Source organism: Ursus americanus, chromosome 23 (assembly GCF_024610735.1).
Source record: "Ursus americanus isolate L20-20 chromosome 23, mUrsAme1.1.p, whole genome shotgun sequence".
NCBI lineage: Eukaryota > Metazoa > Chordata > Mammalia > Carnivora > Ursidae > Ursus > Ursus americanus.
Window position 1 is genome coordinate 2,384,998 of NC_142149.1, and position 18,468 is coordinate 2,403,465.

The window sequence follows — 18,468 nt, forward strand, 5'->3', positions numbered from 1 at the left end:
GGGGCCAGCGCACACGTGACCGCGGGCGGGGCGGGAGCTGCCGCCATGCACAGCAGAGGGCCTGTCTGCCGGCTGCTGCTGCTGGTCCTGGTCCTCTGCCGCTTGCGCCCGGCGCGCCCCCGGAACGTGCTGCTCATCCTCGGTGAGTGCGCCCCAGCCGCCTCCCACCAGCAAGCCCTGCAGCCCTTTGCGTCTGCGCTCCCCGCTGCCCCAGACCCTTCGTGGTCCGCTCCTTGGAGGAGGCAGGGGCGGCCCTCCCACCGCGGGTCGGGCCAGCATTCAGCACCCCACTCCTGCCCCCGGCTCTGACCCCCACCCCTACCTGTGCCCAGATCTGCCAGGGCGCCCAGCCCAGCTCGGGAAGCTGGCGGCTTTCCAGAACTCAGTGGTGTACCGTCCCTAGAGGGGCCACTGGAAGAGGGGCTGCTGCCCAAGTCCCCAGAGACGCGGCTGCGTGCCGGGGGCGTTCTCCTCCCCTCCCCACGGTGTAACCCTGTAAGTTTGCCCTTCCCTTTTCAGACCCCGGAGCGCTGTGGCTCAGATCTCCTTCTGGCTGAAAAGCACAGCCCCCCACCATCCACCTGCCCTCTCCCCGAACCCCAGCCCTTCCCAGAAATCACAAGTTCCTCTAGTGCCCTGCTGTTCACGAGACTTGGTGACCAGGGTCCGGCTGTCACAAGACAACCCTGTTCTTTCCTCTTTTGAGGTCTGGCATTCTGCCAGACTCACTGTTTCTGATTAACTTTGCGGTCTCCAACCAGGCCTTTCAGCTGATTGTAACATAAGACAGCTCTACCCTAAGGACTCCCATCAAGTCGTCCTTGCTAGGGACACAGGTGCAGAAACCGCATCCTCATGCAGCATCTGCCGAGCCCAGGACTGTCCTATCATGCCCACTTGCTAACACGGCCACCTGAGTATCATGCCCTCTGGGTGTCATGCCCCCTGGGTATCAATCCTGCGCAGGTGTCATGCTGCCCACATATCATGCCTGCTTGGGTCATGCCTGCCTGGGTATTCCACTTGCATGGACCTCACTGGCCCAGGCCACCACGGCCTCAGTGTGTCTACTTTCCTCAGCGGACGATGGGGGCTTCGAGAGTGGCGTCTACAACAACAGCGCCATCAGCACCCCTCACCTGGACGCCCTGGCCCACCGCAGCCTCATCTTCCGCAATGCCTTCACTTCTGTCAGCAGCTGCTCTCCCAGCCGAGCCAGTCTGCTCACCGGCCTGCCCCAGGTGAGGGCCGCAGACGTGCAGGAGGAGGGCATGGGAGAGGGAGAGCCCCTCCCTGGCCTCCCCGGGGATGTGCCCACCATCTCTTCCCCACCGCCTGCCAAGTGGATACAAGTACGGGTGGGGGCCTCCAACGGCCCACCGTGAGCCCTGGCTCCCCTGCTCTGTGTGAATGTGAGCAAAGCACTATGTGCGCCTCGATCTTCTCGCATGTTAAATGGGGTCATGATAATACCTTGCTCTGGGATTCTTACGGGATTGGCCAAGCTTATACTTCCTGCGTAAAGCTCACAGGAAGGTGGCTGACACGCACTTGCCCGGTGTTAACTCGTGTTGTGGTACCATCCTGGAGCTTGAGTGCCGGTAAGAGCTGCCCTGTAAAGTACTTCCTCCAAGTTTGATCTGCTAGGATATGCACGGTGTAGAGCTTAGCCTTTGAATCATTCATAATGCAGCTCGGCGGCGTGAAGTCCATTCACACTGTCATGCAGCCATGCGTCCATCTGTCCACCTCCAGGACTTCTTCATCTTCCTAAACGAAAACGCTGTGCCCGTTAACATTGCCCCCCATTCTCCTCCCCCGGCCCTGGCCACAGCTCATCCCCTGTCTGTCTCTCTAAACTTGGTTGCTCTGGTAGCCGACGTAAGTGGGGTCCTGCAGTACGTATGCTTTTGTGACTGCCTTGTTGCCCTGAGCGCACTGCCCTCCAGGTCCCCCCACGCTGTAGCAGAGCACAGCTTTCCTTCGCGTGGCCGAGAGGGCTGACTAGCATTCCGTGCATGGGTGTGGCCCATTTTGTTTACTCGTCCGTCGGTCCGTGGACACTTAGGTTGTTCTTACGTGCCATGAGGATGAGGAGCATTGCTATGAACGTGGGGACACAGGTACTTACCCCGGGCCTGTTGTCTCATGACCTCATCTCACGGCGAGCCACTGCGCCCTGTGCATCTCCATCCGAGAGACTGAGGCCCACGTGGAGAGGGAAGCTGTGTCCAGTGGACAGCCCCCCTACCCCCCGTGGAAGGCTCCTCGGGGAGCCGTGGCCGCAGGAGTGAGGACAGGGCTGCCCCATCTCCCTTACGTCTTTTTCTAGTCTGACTTTGTGACGCATGCAACTCTTTTTGTTTTTGCACTGTAAAAAATCCAGTTTCAATAGAGATTTGCTGCCTTTTTTTCCCACCATGGGACGTGCTTGTAACAAAAAAGTTGGGAAGTACGGGTAGACAGGAAGAAAATACAAGCCACCCCTAATTATGGGTATGTTTTCCCAGTCTGTTGGGTTTCCTGCTGATGTTCCATGAAGGGGGTGGGGGCCCGGGGAGAGGCAGTGAAACTCTCCCGGGAACTGGCCACTGGGCTTTTCAGGTGGGCCCAGGAAGGGCTGGAGCCATGGGGAGAGCGGGAGCAGGCAGGGCGGGACCCGGCCTCACGGGCGTCTCTGCCGCAGCATCAGAACGGGATGTACGGCCTGCACCAGGACGTCCACCACTTCAACTCCTTCGACGGGGTGCAGAGCCTGCCGCGGCTGCTTGGCCAAGCTGGCATTCGCACAGGTGAGCGGCTTCATGCCCCAGCGGGGACTGGCCCTGGCGGGGTGAGGCCCGGTCCTGAGCCACCCTCGGCCCCATGTCATGTGCTCTGAGCCTTCTCCCTGGGCCCTGAGTCCATGAGAACAAGGGCCTGGGCTGACCTCATAGGGGCCACGCCAGGGCATGGGGTTTGGGGGCCGAGAAGGGAGAGGAGGGCAGTGGGATACCTCAGGGACTCTGGCAGGCCTGTGTCCCCACCTCCAGGCATCATTGGGAAGAAGCATGTGGGGCCAGAGACGGTGTACCCGTTTGAGTTTGCGTACACGGAGGAGAATGGCTCCGTCCTCCAGGTGGGGCGGAACATCACCAGAATTAAGCTGCTGGTCCGGAAGTTCCTGCAGACTCAGGATGACAGGTGTGAGGAGGCCCCCGTCCCCTCCCTCACACGGCGAGACCTCTGGGCAGTTAACCTGTGATGCACATCCCAGAGTTTTTAGTTGGGATTCTTGGACGCCCCAAGTGGAGGAACGGGGGAGGGGGAGAAGATTCCAGAAAATCAAGTTAATTTGGTCAAAGGGAGAGGACACAGGGGGAACCTGAGGCAGAGGCTCCCAGGGAGACTTTCAGTTCTAGAGGAGTGAGCGAGCTGAGGGCTGTTCCCTCCTAAAGAACGGGGCTCCCCAGAGTAGAAAGCCAGGTGGCGTGTCTACCGGCTGACCTCGGGACTCAAGCTCCTCCTTCCCGGGGCAGGCCCTTCTTCCTCTACGTCGCCTTCCATGACCCCCACCGCTGTGGGCACTCCCAGCCCCAGTATGGGACCTTCTGTGAGAAGTTTGGCAACGGGGAGAGCGGCATGGGGCGGATCCTGGACTGGACCCCACAGACCTACGACCCGCAGGACGTGCTGGTAGGTGAGAGAGCCCCTCGCCGTGTTTCCAAGATGCTCGCTTACCCTTCCTCCTCCCCCTCGTAAATTGGAGGATTTGGCAGTTCTGGCCCTGGATGTGTGACTTCTCATTTAAGAGGTGACTGACTCATGGGATCCAGGTTCCCGTGCACGGGGCCGGTAAAGAGAGGTGTCAGGATGTGGAGTGACACGTCCAGAAGCAGGGACGTTCTGGGCTCCGCCATTCAGTGGCGGAGGGTGATGTCAGGCCCTGGGAGGAAGGCTGGCTTCTCCATCTCTTACCCCAATTCAAGGACTGGCCACCCCTTCCCCCCAGCCTGTCTGCCTGTCTGTCCTCGCCCTGACTTTGCACCCACGTGCCCCTCCAGGTGCCTTACTTCGTCCCTGACACTCCCGCAGCCCGAGCTGACCTGGCCGCTCAGTACACCACCATTGGCCGCATGGACCAAGGTGGGTTCAAGGAGCCCGGACAGTGGGATATGCCACGGCATGGGCCCCCGTCCCAGACCAGAGCTCTGAAGTCACAGTGTCGGCAGGGCCATGTCCCCCCCTGCAGGCCCTGGGGGACAGGACAGTCCTTCCTGCCTCTTTCAGCAACTGGTGGCCCCATGCATTCCTTGGCTCCTGGCTCCATCCCTCCGGTCTCTGTCCCTGTCCTCACATAGCCTCTTGTGTGTCTTCTCGGCGTCTCTTCTATAAGGACACTAATTGTGGGATTAGGGCCCCCCTGGGCACTTCGGGACGATCTCCTTGAGATCCTTGACTATTACATCTACAAAGATTTCTTCTCCAAATGAGGTCACATTCACAGGTTCCCGTGGGTGTATCTTTGCAGGGACCACCATTCAGCCACGACGGGAGGTTGGAACCTTTATAATGTGTCTGTTGGTACCATTAGTGGGGGTGGCTGGGGAGCGTGCAGGTGTAGAGGGAGTCCTGTCTTCCAGCTACCGCCCCGTACTACCCCTGTTATCCCCATGGGACAGGCATGAGATTCCAGAAAACAAAACAAAAACCAGTGTTCAGTGGGTAACGGCTGCGTGAGGTGACGTGGATGTGCTAAGGGATGGTCGGCGTCCCTGGCCTGCTACAGGACAGGGTGCTGGGTGGGAGGGAAGGACAGCAGGGGTGCAGGGTCCAGCAGCCGGATGAAGAAATGTGTGAGTGCACGCACATTCACACCCCTGCATGCCCAGCTGCAGCTGAGCTCTGCTGTCCCCTCTGCACCCCCAGGGGTTGGACTTGTGCTCCAGGAGCTGCGCGGAGCAGGTGTCCTGAATGACACCCTGGTGATCTTCACGTCCGACAACGGGATCCCCTTCCCCAGCGGCAGGACCAACCTGTACTGGGCGGGCACGGCTGAACCCTTGCTGGTGTCGTCCCCGGAGCACACGAAACGCTGGGGCCAGGTCAGCGAGGCCTATGTGAGCCTCTTAGGTACGGCTCTGCAGCTCGCGCAGGGGCGGGGGAGGGGAGGTGAAAATCTAGTGGCACCAGCACGTCCGGACCGTGCTCCACACCCGCTGCCTTACGTGGTCCCCACACCACCGGGGCGAGGAAGGGACGCCACCCCATTCTACAAACGCAGCAACAAGGATCAGGGAGGTAAGGTAAGTTGCCCAGAGTCACACGGTTTGTAAGCACCAAGCGAGGGTTCTAGCCGGGGTCTCGCTGTCTTTGAGACTGTTGCTCTTCCCACTGTCCCCATGGTGTGCGTGGGGGGCTCTTGTTAATGCCCACGGCAGGCCCCACCCCCAGAGCGTCTGACGCAGTAGGTCTGGGGTGGGGCCTGAGAATTTGCGTTTCTGACAAGTTCCCAGGTGATACTGATGCTGCGGGCCCTGGGGAACCCCTGCTTGGAGGGGTCAGGGCAGCAGGGCCCATGCAGCTTGGGGGCCACAGCACAGGCCAGGAATAGATGAGCCCCCTCCGTGGGGCTTCCTTACTGATCCAGAGGATGCCGGTAGGGTCCTGAATATCACCGAGTTGGGGGAGTTGGGGGGTCTTGTTAAACCATTAAAGGTGTCGTGTCCTAGCGGGCCGAGACAACCTTGACAGGTGTGGGGCCCACAGCAGCTCCTCCCTGTTGGTGATCTGGTGTGCAAGGCGGCCCACCCGCGTCCCGGAGTGGCTTGGTGGCTGGAGGGCCTCCGTGCTGAGACACCGCCTCCTTTCCAGATCTCACGCCCACCATCTTGGACTGGTTCTCCATCCCTTACCCGAGCTATGCCATCTTTGGCTCAAAGACTGTCCAGCTCACTGGCCGGTCCCTCCTGCCCGCGCTGGAGGCAGAGCCCCTCTGGAGCACCGTCTTTGGCAGCCAGAGCCACCATGAGGTCACCATGGCCTACCCCATGCGCTCCGTGCACCACCGGACCTTCCGCCTTGTGCACAACCTCAACTTCAAGATGCCCTTTCCCATCGACCAGGACTTCTATGTGTCACCCACCTTTCAGGACCTCCTGAATCGCACCGTGGCCGGCCACCCCACGGGCTGGTATAAGGATCTCCACCATTACTACTACCGGGAGCGTTGGGAGCTTTATGACAGGAGCCAGGACCCCCACGAGACCCGGAACCTGGCTGCTGACCCCCACTATGGGCAGGTTCTTGAGCTGCTTCAGGCCCAGCTGGCCAAGTGGCAGTGGGAGACCCATGACCCCTGGGTGTGTGCTCCCGATGGTGTCCTGGAGGAGAGGCTCTCCCCCCAGTGCCGGCCACTCCACAATGAGCTGTGAGAGTCCCTGGGGGCACACGGGCGGCCTCCCCAGACCGGGTCCCCACCTTTCCAGCGGGTGTGGAAGGAGGGGTTCCTGTGGCCCACCTTAGGAGGGCTTTCCCTGATGCTGGTGTCATTCCTGCCACTTCCTGGAGGGGAGGGCAGGACGTGTGCCCCAGCCCTTCGTGCCCTGTGGTAGGGGATACTGCTGTCCTTGTGCCTGAGCCCTGTCTCAGCATAGGAATTCCAGGGGATCCTGGAACGGGGGCCCCCAGTCCGTGAAGGTGAGGATGGCCTGGCAGGGGAGTCTCGTATCCTGGGTTGGGCTGGGGAGCTGGGGCTTGAGGTCCTTTTCATTGTTTGGAGCGGGTACCCCATGGGTGGCGGGCGGGTTCAGACCACGCTCTATGTAGAGACACACTGTGTGCCTTTTATCAGCCTCCGGTCTTGAAGAAATCTGTGACCAAGCCCGGGGCTTGTTTTGCGTCGTCCCACGGTCAAGCTGCTGACCCTGGCTGGGTTTCCACAAGCCACTGATTCATGGCAGGCTCCCTGTGTGCTGAGTTTCATTCTGCAGTCTGTACAGGCAAGCACGTTCTTCATTTTGAACGTGCAAGGGTGAAGAGCCCCTGCCATGCTTGGGTTACTTCTGTCTGGCTGGACGCCGGGGCGGTGGCAGAGACGTTGCTCGTAGATGCACCACACCTGCCCGGCGTCCACCTGCCGGGGAAGCAGACGCTCTGCCTGGAAAGCCCAGAATGCGGGGGCTTCTCCCCTTGAGCAGGTGGGCTCCCGCTCCCTCCCTCCCCCCACCAGTTCCATCCTGGGGGTGTGGAGGGAGAGCCCCAGTCCAGGGCGCCTGTAAAAGCTTTTTATTTCAGGGGCGCCTGGGTGGCACAGCGGTTGAGCGTCTGCCTTCAGCTCAGGGTGTGATCCCAGCGTTATGGGATCGAGCCCCACATCAGGCTCCTCTGCTGTGAGCCTGCTTCTTCCTCTCCCACTCCCCCTGCTTGTGTTCCCTCTCTTGCTGGCTGTCTCTATCTCCGTCAAATAAATAAATAAAATCTTAAAAAAAAAAAAAAAAAAAAGCTTTTTATTTCAGTGAAACATGCAGAAGGCCATTTTCTGCTTATGGTAGTGGCGGCCTGCATTCTAGGACAACGTCCTGAGGCCCCTGGGGTCGGGCGCTGCTGCCAAAATGACATGCAGTGTGCCACGGCGGGGGGCAGAGCCCAGTGGGGGGCCCCGGGGTGCTCGGCCCAACCGTGCCCATGTCTCCTGAGCTCTGGAGGTGGAATGAAGGTGCTATACTCTGGAGAAGGAGCCGGGTGGGCTGCCCGGTAGAGGGGGCAGATGTTGGGCTCAGGAGCAGCCCGGCTGCTGGGCAGGGGTATCTGTGGGAGGTCCCTGAATTTGGGACGGTGGCCACGAGACACAGACCCACTGAAGATACCGTTTCCCTTGCTGGGGAACCACACTTCCCAGTTTGTACACATGTCTTTCCGAACGTGAGTCCGTGAAGCAGGTGCCGGCCCTCCGAGGCTGGGGAAGTTAGCCAGGATTCCCTTACAAGGGGTCTGCACCTCTGCGGTGGGCGGGGGTGGCAGTGCCTTTGGAGGGGCAGCAGGGCTACCAGCCTGCTGCCTCAGTGGCTGGGAATGAGCCCTTTGGCACATTGAAATGCAAAAGGGAAGATCTGGGCCAGACGGGTGGTTTTCTGGGGCCTCCCACTGGGAGGGCAGGAGATGTCCCACCACAGACATGTTCTTGGGGCCTTGGTTCAGACCATGGCAAACAAGCCTTGGAGGAGGGGGAGATGGTTCGAATGCCCATCCGTGACCTGTGCAGAGTGGGGTTCGAGGTTGGACCCCAGTGAGAGGGGAGCAGATGCCCGGGGAGCTGGGCTGGTATGGTGAGCACCCCCAAGGCTGTGCCCTCGAGGCTCTGAGCTGAAATTACAGGGACTTGGATGTCCCCACAGTTCCTGGAGGGGACTCCAGGGCCGTCAGCAGGGCCTCTGCTCGGTCCACACGACCTTCTTCTGCTCGTCTCCAATGGCGAAGCGGACACAGCTGAGCAGCGCTTCCAGGTCACTCCAGCCGTCGGGGGCCAGGCTGCCGTACAGACAGGGCACCTTGTCCAGCTCAGCTTCCTCCTGCCTGCCCGCCTCCAGGAGCTGCTCCTCTGACGTGCCGAGCCGCTGCAGGGCCTTCCTGCACAGGCCAGACATGGGACACGCTCAGGGAGAGCTGCGGGCTGGCTGCCCGGAGCGGAGCCCCAGAAAGCTGGCCGCCAGCTCGGAATTCCAGGCGACAGCATACAGACCCTGACTTCGAGGGGCCCAAGTGCCTCATAGAGGAGACGTGAGTCAGGCCCCAGATGACTTGCACTGATGGGGGGTGGGGTCTGGTTTACAAGTTCAGCTGACAAATTGTAAGGGGGCAACGGGACGTCTATGTTTGTTCCCAGCTGTAAACCAAGTAACAGTTTTCAGCCCCTGTCCTCACCTAGCATGAGTGGACTGTCAGCCGTGTGGACCCCAGTGAACACATGCCTTTAGTCAAGTTAAGGCAAGGTCCAGGTCTCACCTCACCGTCCCCAAGGCTGTTCCCTGGAGGAGGGCAGCAGGTCCTTTGTCCTAGAAGCTGTGGGGGAACTGCCTGTCACGCTTCCAGGGGCTGGTGCAGGGCAAGTTCCTGGAGGACCCCCCCCCCCAGACACGTGGCGCCAGGTGCAGACCCCACGGCCAGCCCTCGGGGGCACACCTACTTGAGTTTCTTAGCCGCCCTCTCGTGGATGGGGATGTGGACGATTATGGGGAAGATCTCCATCCTGTGCAGGACACAGACGCGGTCCAGCCGGACGTCCAGGAGGGCGTGGGTGTTCTGGAGGGGACGGGGGGACGGGTCAAGGTCCTCGCCTCGGAGGTGGTGAAGGGAGCCCACCCCCGGGAGGGCGGTGGGGAGAGAAGCCAGGGGCGCTCTGCGGTGTCCGCAGGCGCTTGCTGTGCAATCAAGAGTCTGTCCCTTTGGTTTGTCATCTGGGGAATCCAGGACCTGTGAGCCGTTGGGGATGAGGAGACTTTGAGGGGGGTCCGAAGGCTCCGTCAGCCTCTGCGGGAGCAGGGTTCGGAAGGGGGCATCTGCCTCTGGTGCACAGCTGGGCCCAGGCCTCTTGGGTCCCCATAAAGCTGCATGGTTCGTGGTGAGCTGCCTTCCACGTATTTGCGTGAGCCTCAGACCGGGGAGTGTTATCTCCATCTTACTCATTGTTTAACAAATACTGCCAGCATTTCCCGTGTTGAGGAACCGGGGCTCAGGGACGTTCAGAGGCTGGCCCAAAGTCCCACAGATCCCAGATGGAAAAGACGGGGCTTGATCTTCCTGCGCTCCTCCCTCTGAACACTGAGCCAGAGACGAGCTGAGCACCAGCACTGGGTTCCCTGGCCTGCAGGTTGGCCACCAGCGTCCCCCAGGTCTCAAGGTCAGTCCTTCCTGCTCTATCCCACCACTGTCCTCTGGAGAGGGAGTCCCCAAGCCCCCAGAGCAGCCCCCACCCTGCCCCTTACCTTTTCCATGAGGGACTCGACAGTTCGGCGGGTCACCCAGTAGCGGCCACCAGATGCCTCCCTCTCCTGGACAATGTCCCCTCTCTGGCTGGAGGCCTCGTATTCCTCCTGGCTCAAGTACTCTGCAGGTGACAGTGGATGGGGATGTCACACACCCAGCTCTGTGAGGTCCTGAGGGAGCTCCATGCTGAACGTGCCCCCCCATGGACCCCCACCAGCTCTGGGGGACGCGCCTCCCAGGATGTCCTCTTTTTAAACCTGAGGAGGCTGTGCCCTGCTTGCTCACCCTAGACCAGCGGCCATGGCAGGTGCTCGGTGAGTGCCAGGATGTGGGTGGATGGAGGGAAGGAGGGGGAAGGAGGGGAGCAATGGCGCAGATAAACAAGCTCCTCCCCATCACCCCCCAAGGTCCGAAAGTGCAGGTGCACACCCAGCTTCTCACACCTGGAAGCGCCTTAGAGCCCATACGCCCATGCTTCCCGCCCGGGGCAGCTGTGCCCCCAGGGGACACTCGGCAACATCTGCAGACGTGTGGCTGTCACCTCGGGGGGCAGGGGGCATGACTGTGTCTGCTGGGTGGAGGCCAGGGCTGCCACTTGGCGCCCTGCAGTGCCCGGGACGCCCCACGCAGAGGGGGAGCCAGCCGCACCCGACTGTCAGGGCCAAGGTTGGGAACCCCTTGGCCTGAATACACCTGTCGAAACACACCCCACTTTTGCCTTTCTTCCTGAATAGCCTCTGTTCTGAGCACGCGTTCTCCCGGGTCAGACCTCTCGGCCCCACCGCTGTTACAGGGACTCCAGCCCGCGGACAGCTCCTCTCCGAGGCCTTCCCTCCGCAGCGCACTGCACCTGCAGCAGCCCTAGCCCCGGGACCCAGCACCCTTGCCTGTTCTGCTGCCTCACCAGCTCCCGCCTGCCCGTCAGAGCCCGGCTCCGCCCCCACCTTCTCCAAAGCGTCTGTCTCCCTCTCTGGGCCACTCGTGGAGCCAACACCCCGCAGCCTGTCTCCTCTCCGGGAAACTGCCTGTCTCCTCTCCAGGAAACTGCCTCTCCCCAGCTCCTCACAGGAAACCTGGCACATGGTAGATGCCCACTAGAGGCAGACTCGCTCACCCCTGTGCCCTCTGTGGACCCCAGGGGGGTCTGGACAGAGCCATACTCCCCCACCGGTGGTAACCCAAGGCCTCCCGCAACCATTGGCCAGTGAGGAGCCGATGAACGAAAACTCCCACAAAGCTGCTCTCCTGCTCGCCAACCTCGGAACTGCCTGTCTGATGTGTAGACACAGACCCTGTCCTCTAGGAGCCAGGATTCCAGATGGCTGGTCCTGTCTGTGACTCCAGCAAGCAGCTCTGAGGTGAGCGGGTGCATGGAGGCCTTTGGGGGTCCTGCCGCGGTTGAGGACAAACCTATCTGCCAGCCATAACCCCCCGGATTGAACAGCATCACCCCAAGATGCACGACCCTCTGGAACCTTGGAACTTGACCATATTTGGAAATGAGGTCTTTGCAGACGTGCTTATACTGGAGCAAGAGGGACCCGAATCATGACTGGTTCCTTAAGACCACGTGTGGGAAGACACAGACACGGGAGGAGGCCAGGGGACAAGGAGGCAGAGACGGGGGTGATGCAGCCACAAGCCCAGGACCCCCAGGACCATCGGTGCCACCGGAAGCCAGAGAGGAAAGAGCGACTCCCCCTGAGCGCCTCTGGGGGATGCAGCGCAGAGACGGCTGGGTCTCAGCCTTCTGGACTCAATCATCACGGGGGAATAAATCTCTGCTGTTTTAAGTGGCCCAGGCTGTGGTCCTTTGTCACGGCAGCCCCAGGACACTCACACAGTAACCTCCACGCGGCTCTCCCGAGAGAAGGCAAGCATTCTGCCAAGGCCTTGCCCCGCCACCCGACAGGCACGTGGGGCTCCCAGGGGACGGCGTACCTGCTGGGCATTTCTTAAACCCTTGGAGGAGGCACAGCTTCTCGCTCAAGATCTTCCCGACCACCCTGGGCACGAAGATCACGGGCCGGGGCTGGCTGGGCCTATGGGGGTGCACCAGGCTGTAGGGCACCAAGGTGAAGCAGCTCTCGGCCCAGAAGCACGCAGTGGAGGGCTCTGTGGGGGAGGGGAGGCGTGAGCGGGCCGGGCGCCGGGCCAGGCTGTCCACCAGCCCTGCAGGACACAGGATGGACACAGACTGTGTGTGTTTTGGGCAGTAACACAGGCTCGGCTCCCACCAGGGACACATGCGTCCCACACCCCGTGGCTGGCGGTTCTTTGCACCCGTTGACCTGCGTCTCTCCAGGCCCACAGCGGGGAAGGAGAAAAGCAGTTCTCTTCCTTCCCAGTGCTCTGCAAGACCCCTGGCCCCGGGGTCCTCACTGCTGGACCCACAGCCCTGGTCCTTCCCTCCCTCCCGGTCCCTGCTCTTCTAGGTTGTACTTCTGTTTTCAACAGTCAGATCACGCACCCAAAACACTTGCCAAAAAGAAGAAAATAAACTCAAAATAACTCACTTTACTCTCAATCCACTTCCACTGTCTTCATTGCAGGGTTTGACCTGATCGGGGTATGTGCCACGCTGACCTCTGTCGTGGCCTCACACCCACACCTGTCACACAATTGGCCTGCACCACCCGCCTCACCTTCCAGCTTGCTGGGCTCCCACAGGGCCCCATCGAAGGATGAGCGCAGAGGGCTGGCCCTGGTTCTGTCCACACTGACGATGCGGACCAGCTTCTGGGATCCCCCAGAAGACTGCTGGAGGAGGGAAGAGGGACGAGCAGGTGTGCAAGCCGTCAGCACCCTAGCCAACTGCCAAATCCAAGCCGGTCCCTGGACCACCAGGCTCTGCCCACTGAACAGCCAGGAGGCCCAGGCCCCACACCAGAGAGTGGGAGCTGAAAGGAGGCAGGCAGAGCCCCCAAGCAGGGCACCCCTGAGCATGGTGTCCAAAGTGAGGGCAGGCTGCATAAATCAGGAGGGAAGCACTGCCCCAGTCCAGGGAAGCTGCCCCAGCATTGTGCTCAGGGACAGCTGAATATTCTGTCGGGACCTCAGAGGGACTAGGATGGAGTGCAGATAGACAGGCGGACGGGATGACCTGGGAGCCTGACGGAGACAGCCTATGTGATGTATTTGCGGAATCAGGAGCTTGTGGGCTGGGCGTGGTGTGCAGGCCCAGGTGAAGGCCTGGAGGGACCCCCGGGGAGAGACACGCCAGGTCACACCCAGGGGGTCAGCAGGCTATGGGCCCTGCCCCTGGGCCCGCAGGCCAGCATCTGCCCCTCTTCCAGCCCACCCCAGATGAGGGGGCCAGGACCGTCCAGGCGGGACCCACCCCCAGGGGATGTGAGCCGGGAGGAGGAAGGCCGGGACAGAGAGGCAGGACCCACCGCAGCAGGGCCCTGCGTCCGCGATCCCGGTTGGCGGGTCTCACCACCTCACCTTGCGGGCGGCGCTGCTCTGCTGAGCCATGTCCTGGATGAGGGCGATGAGCAGCTGCTGAGCCCTGCACAGAGGAGGCCAGCCCTGACACAGGGGCAAGGAGGGCTGGGAGAAGAGCAGGCCCTGCCCAGCACCCCTGCGGCCCCAGGCAGCCGTCTCCACCCTGGGTGGGGGCGCTACGGTCCCGGGGCTTTTGGAAAACTGCAAATCGTCAGCCCGCCCCTGTAGCTGCCAACGGAATTGCTTTGAGTTGGGACCCAGGTGACTCCGTGTGAGCCTGGTCTTGGCCACACTCTAGAATCCCGACAACCTGACGTCACCAAGAGTGATGCGGCTTCGGGGTTCTGGGCAAGACACCCTGCTTTGTGCACTATGGGGGGTCTAGAACACTGTTCTCAGCAGGGCTGACGCTGCTCCCAGGGAGGGCGGCCCACTGTCCCTGTTGGCCCAGGACTGAGGGGTTCCCCAGGACATGGGACTTTCCCGCTTTCACCAGAATAGTCCTGCACACACCAGGATGACAGTTGGCCAACCCCCAGCAGACACTGGGCAATGTCTGGAGACATTTTTAATCGTCTCAGGGGCAGAGGGTTTCCTGGTGTCCAGTGGGCGGGTGCTGCACAACGTCCTGCAAATGCCCAGGACGGCTCTGTGTGATCGAGAGAGCCAGCCCCAAACGTCACGCTGGTCCTGAATGCTCTAGAATGCTCCAGGACCAACGGCCATCCCTTCCCACAAAGAAACCCCATCTATGCAGTGACACTGGGGTGGCACACTGGGGATTCCACTCTGGGGTGTCTCCTCGTGCCCACCCTCTCCTCTTGGGCAGGAGGGGTCGTGCACGGGAAGCCAGGCCAGGCGCCCCAGCCCAACCTGGGGAGGCATTGGCGCACTACCGCCGCTCACCGCGCGTAGTTGGGGATGGTGCCGTGCTCCACGCCCTTCGTGCTGTAGGGGCCCACGCGGTGGGCGTGCCAGCAGCCGCGGCCCTGGAACATGGTGTCGCTGACATGCAGGACGTCACTGCATCGCACCTGCAGCTCCCCGTCCGCCCGCGCCTCCATGGCCAGGTTGACCCGGATGTAGAAGGAATCCCCTGAGGTCGCCACTTTGGCCTCCAGGTCCTGGACCAACTTCTTATAACCTGATCAAAGATAAGTCCGGGGCCATGATCCCGCTCAGGGAAGGTTCTAGAATGTGAAAGGAGAGAAGGAAGGAAACTCCCCCAGAGTCTTGGGAGCCATTCTGGTGCTGGAGTCAGTGGGCAGGAAGGAGATCCCCAGCTGCCCCGTGGCCCTCTGCACACTTGGGCACAGTCTGGTTCCGGGTGCGTGGGAGGGCTGGCATTGCACAGCCAGGGGCTCCAGTCTCAGGTGGTGGCCTCATGGGGTGGGCGGGTGGGGGGGAGTGTGTACCCTCCATGTTGACCTTCACAGACAGGCAGCAGAAGCCATTGACCCTCTGGAGGAGTCCGACGGCTTGCTCTAGGGTCGTGTCCTCCAAGGTGGCCTTGAACAAGGGCTCTGTGGCCTCGCAATCCACCTGAGGGCAAATCACCAGGGTCGGCCTCTTTGGGCCTTGATTCTGTACTCTACAGTAGGGCCCCCTCCCCCTTCCCAGCCACACGCACTTGCCACCAGCCCTGTCAGGACATCTTGACGCAGCTCCTCCAGCTACACTCATTCCAGTCCCGAGAGTCAACCACCAACCCCTCCCCAACACGCCACGTGCCAAGATTACCGCCGAGGGCTGAGCTTCCACTCTTCGAGATAGATTCCACTCTAGAGCGTTCTTGAACTATTGACTCGTGAGGCCACTGTTCTGCGTTGTGGGGCTGGCCCCGGGCCCTGCAGGACGTTGAGCAGCACCCCTGCTCCCCCCACCCCCGCGGCCCTGGTGGTGAAAGCCCGCAGGCACAGGGCTCTCACCGTCCACCCACGCATTCACTCAAGCCCGGGTTGTTTGAAGTTTAGGAGAGTATGTATTCTTATCATGAAAAAAAAAATGTTCTAGCTACTGTAATCAGACAACAAAAAGAAATAAAAGGCATCCAGATTGTTAAGGAAGAAATAAAACTATCATTGTTTGCAGATGACATGATACTCTATACAGAAAACCCAAAAGACTCCACCAAAAAACTGCTGGAACCGCTCTACGAATTCAGTAATGTCGCAGGATCCAAAATCAACATACAGAAATCCGTCGCATTTTGATAGGCAAATAACAAAGCAGCAGAACAAGAAATCAGGGGGAAAATCCCATTTACAATTGCACCAAAAATAATAAGATACCTAAGAATACACATAACCAAAGAGGTAAAAAGATCTGTCCTCTAAAAACTATAGAACACTGAAGAAAGATATTGAAGATGACACAAAAATATGGAAAACATTCCAAGCGCGTGGGTTGGAAGAACAAACATTGTTAAAATGTCTCTACTGCCCAGAGCAATCTACACATTTAATGCAATCCCTATCAAAATACCACCGGCATTTTTCGCAGAGCTAGAACAAACAATCCTAAATTTGTATGAAACCACAAAAGACCCGGAATAGCCAAAGCGATCCTGAAAAAGCAAAGCGAAGCTGGAGGCACCACAGTTCTCAACTTCAAGTTATATAACAAAGCTCTACTCACCAAGACAGCATGGTCCTGGCACCAAAACCAGACACATATATCAATGCAACAGAGCAGAGAGCCCAGAAATCGATTCTATGGTCAGCTCTCTAGTCAGAGCTAATCTTCAGCAAAGCAGGAAAGAACGTCCAAATGAAAAAAGACCGTCTCTTCAATAAATGGTGCTGGGAAAACTGGAGAGCTTTTTGCTATGTGCAAAAGAATGAAACTGGACCAGTTTCTTACACCATACAGAAAAACAAATTCAAAGTGGATGAAAGACCTAAATGTGAGACCTGAGACCATAAAAATCCTAGAGGAGAACACAGGCAGTAACCTCTTTGACCTCGGCCCCAGCAACTTACTAGACACATAGCCAGAGACAAGGGACTGCATCAAAATAAAAAGCTTCTGCACAGTGAGAGAAACAGTCAACAAAACTAAAAGGCAGCCTACGGAATGGGAGAAGATATTTGCAAAGGACACATCCAATAAAGGGCTAGTGTCCAAAATATAAAAAGAACTTATAAAACTCAACACCCAAAAAACAAATAATCCAGTTAAAAATGAGCAGGAGAAAAAAAAAAATGGGCAGAAGACATGAGTAGATATTTCTCCAGAGAAGACCTGCAGACAGCCAACAGACACACGAAAAGATGCTCAGCAACACTCATCCTCAGGGAAACACAGATCAAAACCCAAATGAGATACCGCCTCTCACTGGTCAGAATGGCTAAAATTAACAAGTCAGTTAACAGATGTTGACGAGGATGTGGAGAAAAGGGAGCCCTCCTACACTGTTGGTGGGAACGGAAGCTGGTTACAGCCACTCTGGAAAACAGTATGGAGTTTCCTCAAAAAGCTGAAAATAGAGCTACCCTACCACCCAGCAATGGCACTACTAGGGATTTGCCCCAAAGATACAGATGTAGTGATCCGAAGGGGCACCTGCCCCCCAGTGTTCATAGCAGCGATGTCCGCAGTAGCCAAACTGTGGAAAGAGCCCAGATGTCCACCGACGAGTCAATGGATAAAGAAGATGTGGTTCAAATACACAATGGACTATTACTCAGCCATCAAAAAAGTGAAATCTAGCCATTTGCAACAATGTGGATGGAACTAGAGGGGATTATGCTCAACGAAATAAGTCAATCAGAGAAAGACAATTATATGATCTCACTGATATGTGGAATTTAAGAAACAAAACGAACGAGCAAAGGGGAAAAAAGAGAGAGGGACGAACCAACTCTTCAGTCTAGAGAACACAGTGATGGTTGCAGACGGGAGGTGGTGGGGCTGGATGAATCAGGCGATGGGGATTCAGGAGTTGGGAAGAGCAGCGGGTGATGGGGAGGTGCTGAGTTACTATATTGTACACTTGAGACTCACGTGACTCTGTATCTTAACTAACTAGAATCACAAACTTAAAAGTAAATGAATAATAACATATGTTAGGATATCAGGACCGTCTCCCCAAACATCATGAAGGTTGTGTTCACCGCAATGTAGCCTGTTAGCGGTGAGGGAGAGGCCGGCGGCCCGCGGCGTGGAGCACAGGCGGCTCCCACCCCCCTTCTCAGCCTCGCCTCCGCGCGCCGCCCCCACCTCACCCCAGGCTCCTGTGGGAAGCAGCCTCAGGAGCAGGGTGACTGCTCGCAGCTTTTAGGCCACATCAAAGTCACCTCCTTGCCCACATATTCACTTGATAATAATTAGCCAAGCAGTGTATTTATGGGCTTTGCAGTTTAACGAATATTTTGCCGTAAGAGAGTTTTTGAAATCGCCCCCGACGACGATGCATGTGTGTGAAGGCTGTGTGTCCCCACCTGCACACGAAGGGCTCAGCGCAGTGAAACGGCAGGTCTGTGGCCCCATCTAAAGACCCCGGGGCAACACGGCCAGAGCCTTTTCAGATGCCAGCGGTCCACACGAGCTCGTGGGCTCGCCCGCCGCGTCGAAAGGTCGGGGATCCGGACGGGGCAGGCTTCTCCACGGGGACGGAGCCGCTGAATGAGTGTAACCACAGCCCCAGAGGGAGCCTGGGCTACCCTGACAACACGTCCTTGTCAGGTCTGAACTGTGGCTGCTGACCCCGCCCAGAGAAGACCCGGAGGGGGGGGGGGGGCTCGCGGGGCGGGGGCCACACTCACCATCATGATCTGGGTCCCCGGGCGCAAGGCCATCTCGTCCGCCGCCGAGCCCGGGGTGACCCGGTGAATGAAGATGCCCGTGTGGTTGCCACCGATGACGCTCATCTGCTCCAGCAACGCGTCCCCCTGGAAGGCCAGCACGGTGACCTGGCTCAGGATCTTGCGGGCCGGCCTCCTCCGCACCGGGATGCCGCTGCAGGACAGGAGGGGACAGAGCCCACGAGCCACCAGAGCAGGAGGTCAGGTCAGGCCCTGACCCCAGTGGCCCCAGCATTCTGGAATGCTCACACAC

The 18,468-nt window shown here is 59.1% G+C and overlaps 2 protein-coding genes across 9 annotated transcripts in view; one reads left to right on the top strand and one right to left on the bottom strand.

Moving 5' to 3' along the window:
* On the top strand, positions 1–7,462 carry SGSH (N-sulfoglucosamine sulfohydrolase). Of its 3 annotated transcripts, none has more exons than XM_045814061.2 (8): positions 1–142; positions 1,081–1,241; positions 2,687–2,792; positions 3,033–3,183; positions 3,519–3,675; positions 4,044–4,125; positions 4,909–5,112; positions 5,854–7,462. In XM_045814061.2, exons 1-8 carry the CDS (start codon positions 46–48, stop codon positions 6,411–6,413), a joined length of 1,518 nt encoding a protein of 505 aa, XP_045670017.2. In that variant the 5' UTR covers positions 1–45; the 3' UTR covers positions 6,414–7,462. The 3 variants fall into 3 exon arrangements, with proteins under 3 accessions (XP_045670017.2, XP_087710147.1, XP_045670018.2); XM_087854021.1 differs by having other exon boundaries at positions 4,909–5,084; positions 5,854–6,285; XM_045814062.2 differs by lacking the exon at positions 1–142 and adding an exon at positions 2,387–2,496 and having other exon boundaries at positions 1,137–1,241.
* Positions 7,463–7,488: 26 nt separating this feature from the next.
* CARD14 (caspase recruitment domain family member 14) overlaps positions 7,489–18,468 on the bottom strand; it is a 34,226-nt gene continuing 23,246 nt past the window's right edge. For all 6 annotated transcript variants that reach the window (XM_087854026.1, XM_087854025.1, XM_087854024.1 and 3 more), the window contains 9 exons: positions 18,177–18,369; positions 14,826–14,952; positions 14,317–14,554; positions 13,411–13,474; positions 12,609–12,723; positions 11,905–12,078; positions 9,963–10,084; positions 9,164–9,279; positions 7,489–8,607 (listed from right to left, as the gene is read on the bottom strand). In XM_087854026.1, the coding sequence (XP_087710152.1) occupies positions 8,400–8,607; positions 9,164–9,279; positions 9,963–10,084; positions 11,905–12,078; positions 12,609–12,723; positions 13,411–13,474; positions 14,317–14,554; positions 14,826–14,952; positions 18,177–18,369 (1,357 nt within the window). In that variant the 3' untranslated portion in view covers positions 7,489–8,399. The remainder of the gene's footprint in view (positions 8,608–9,163; positions 9,280–9,962; positions 10,085–11,904; positions 12,079–12,608; positions 12,724–13,410; positions 13,475–14,316; positions 14,555–14,825; positions 14,953–18,176; positions 18,370–18,468) is intronic.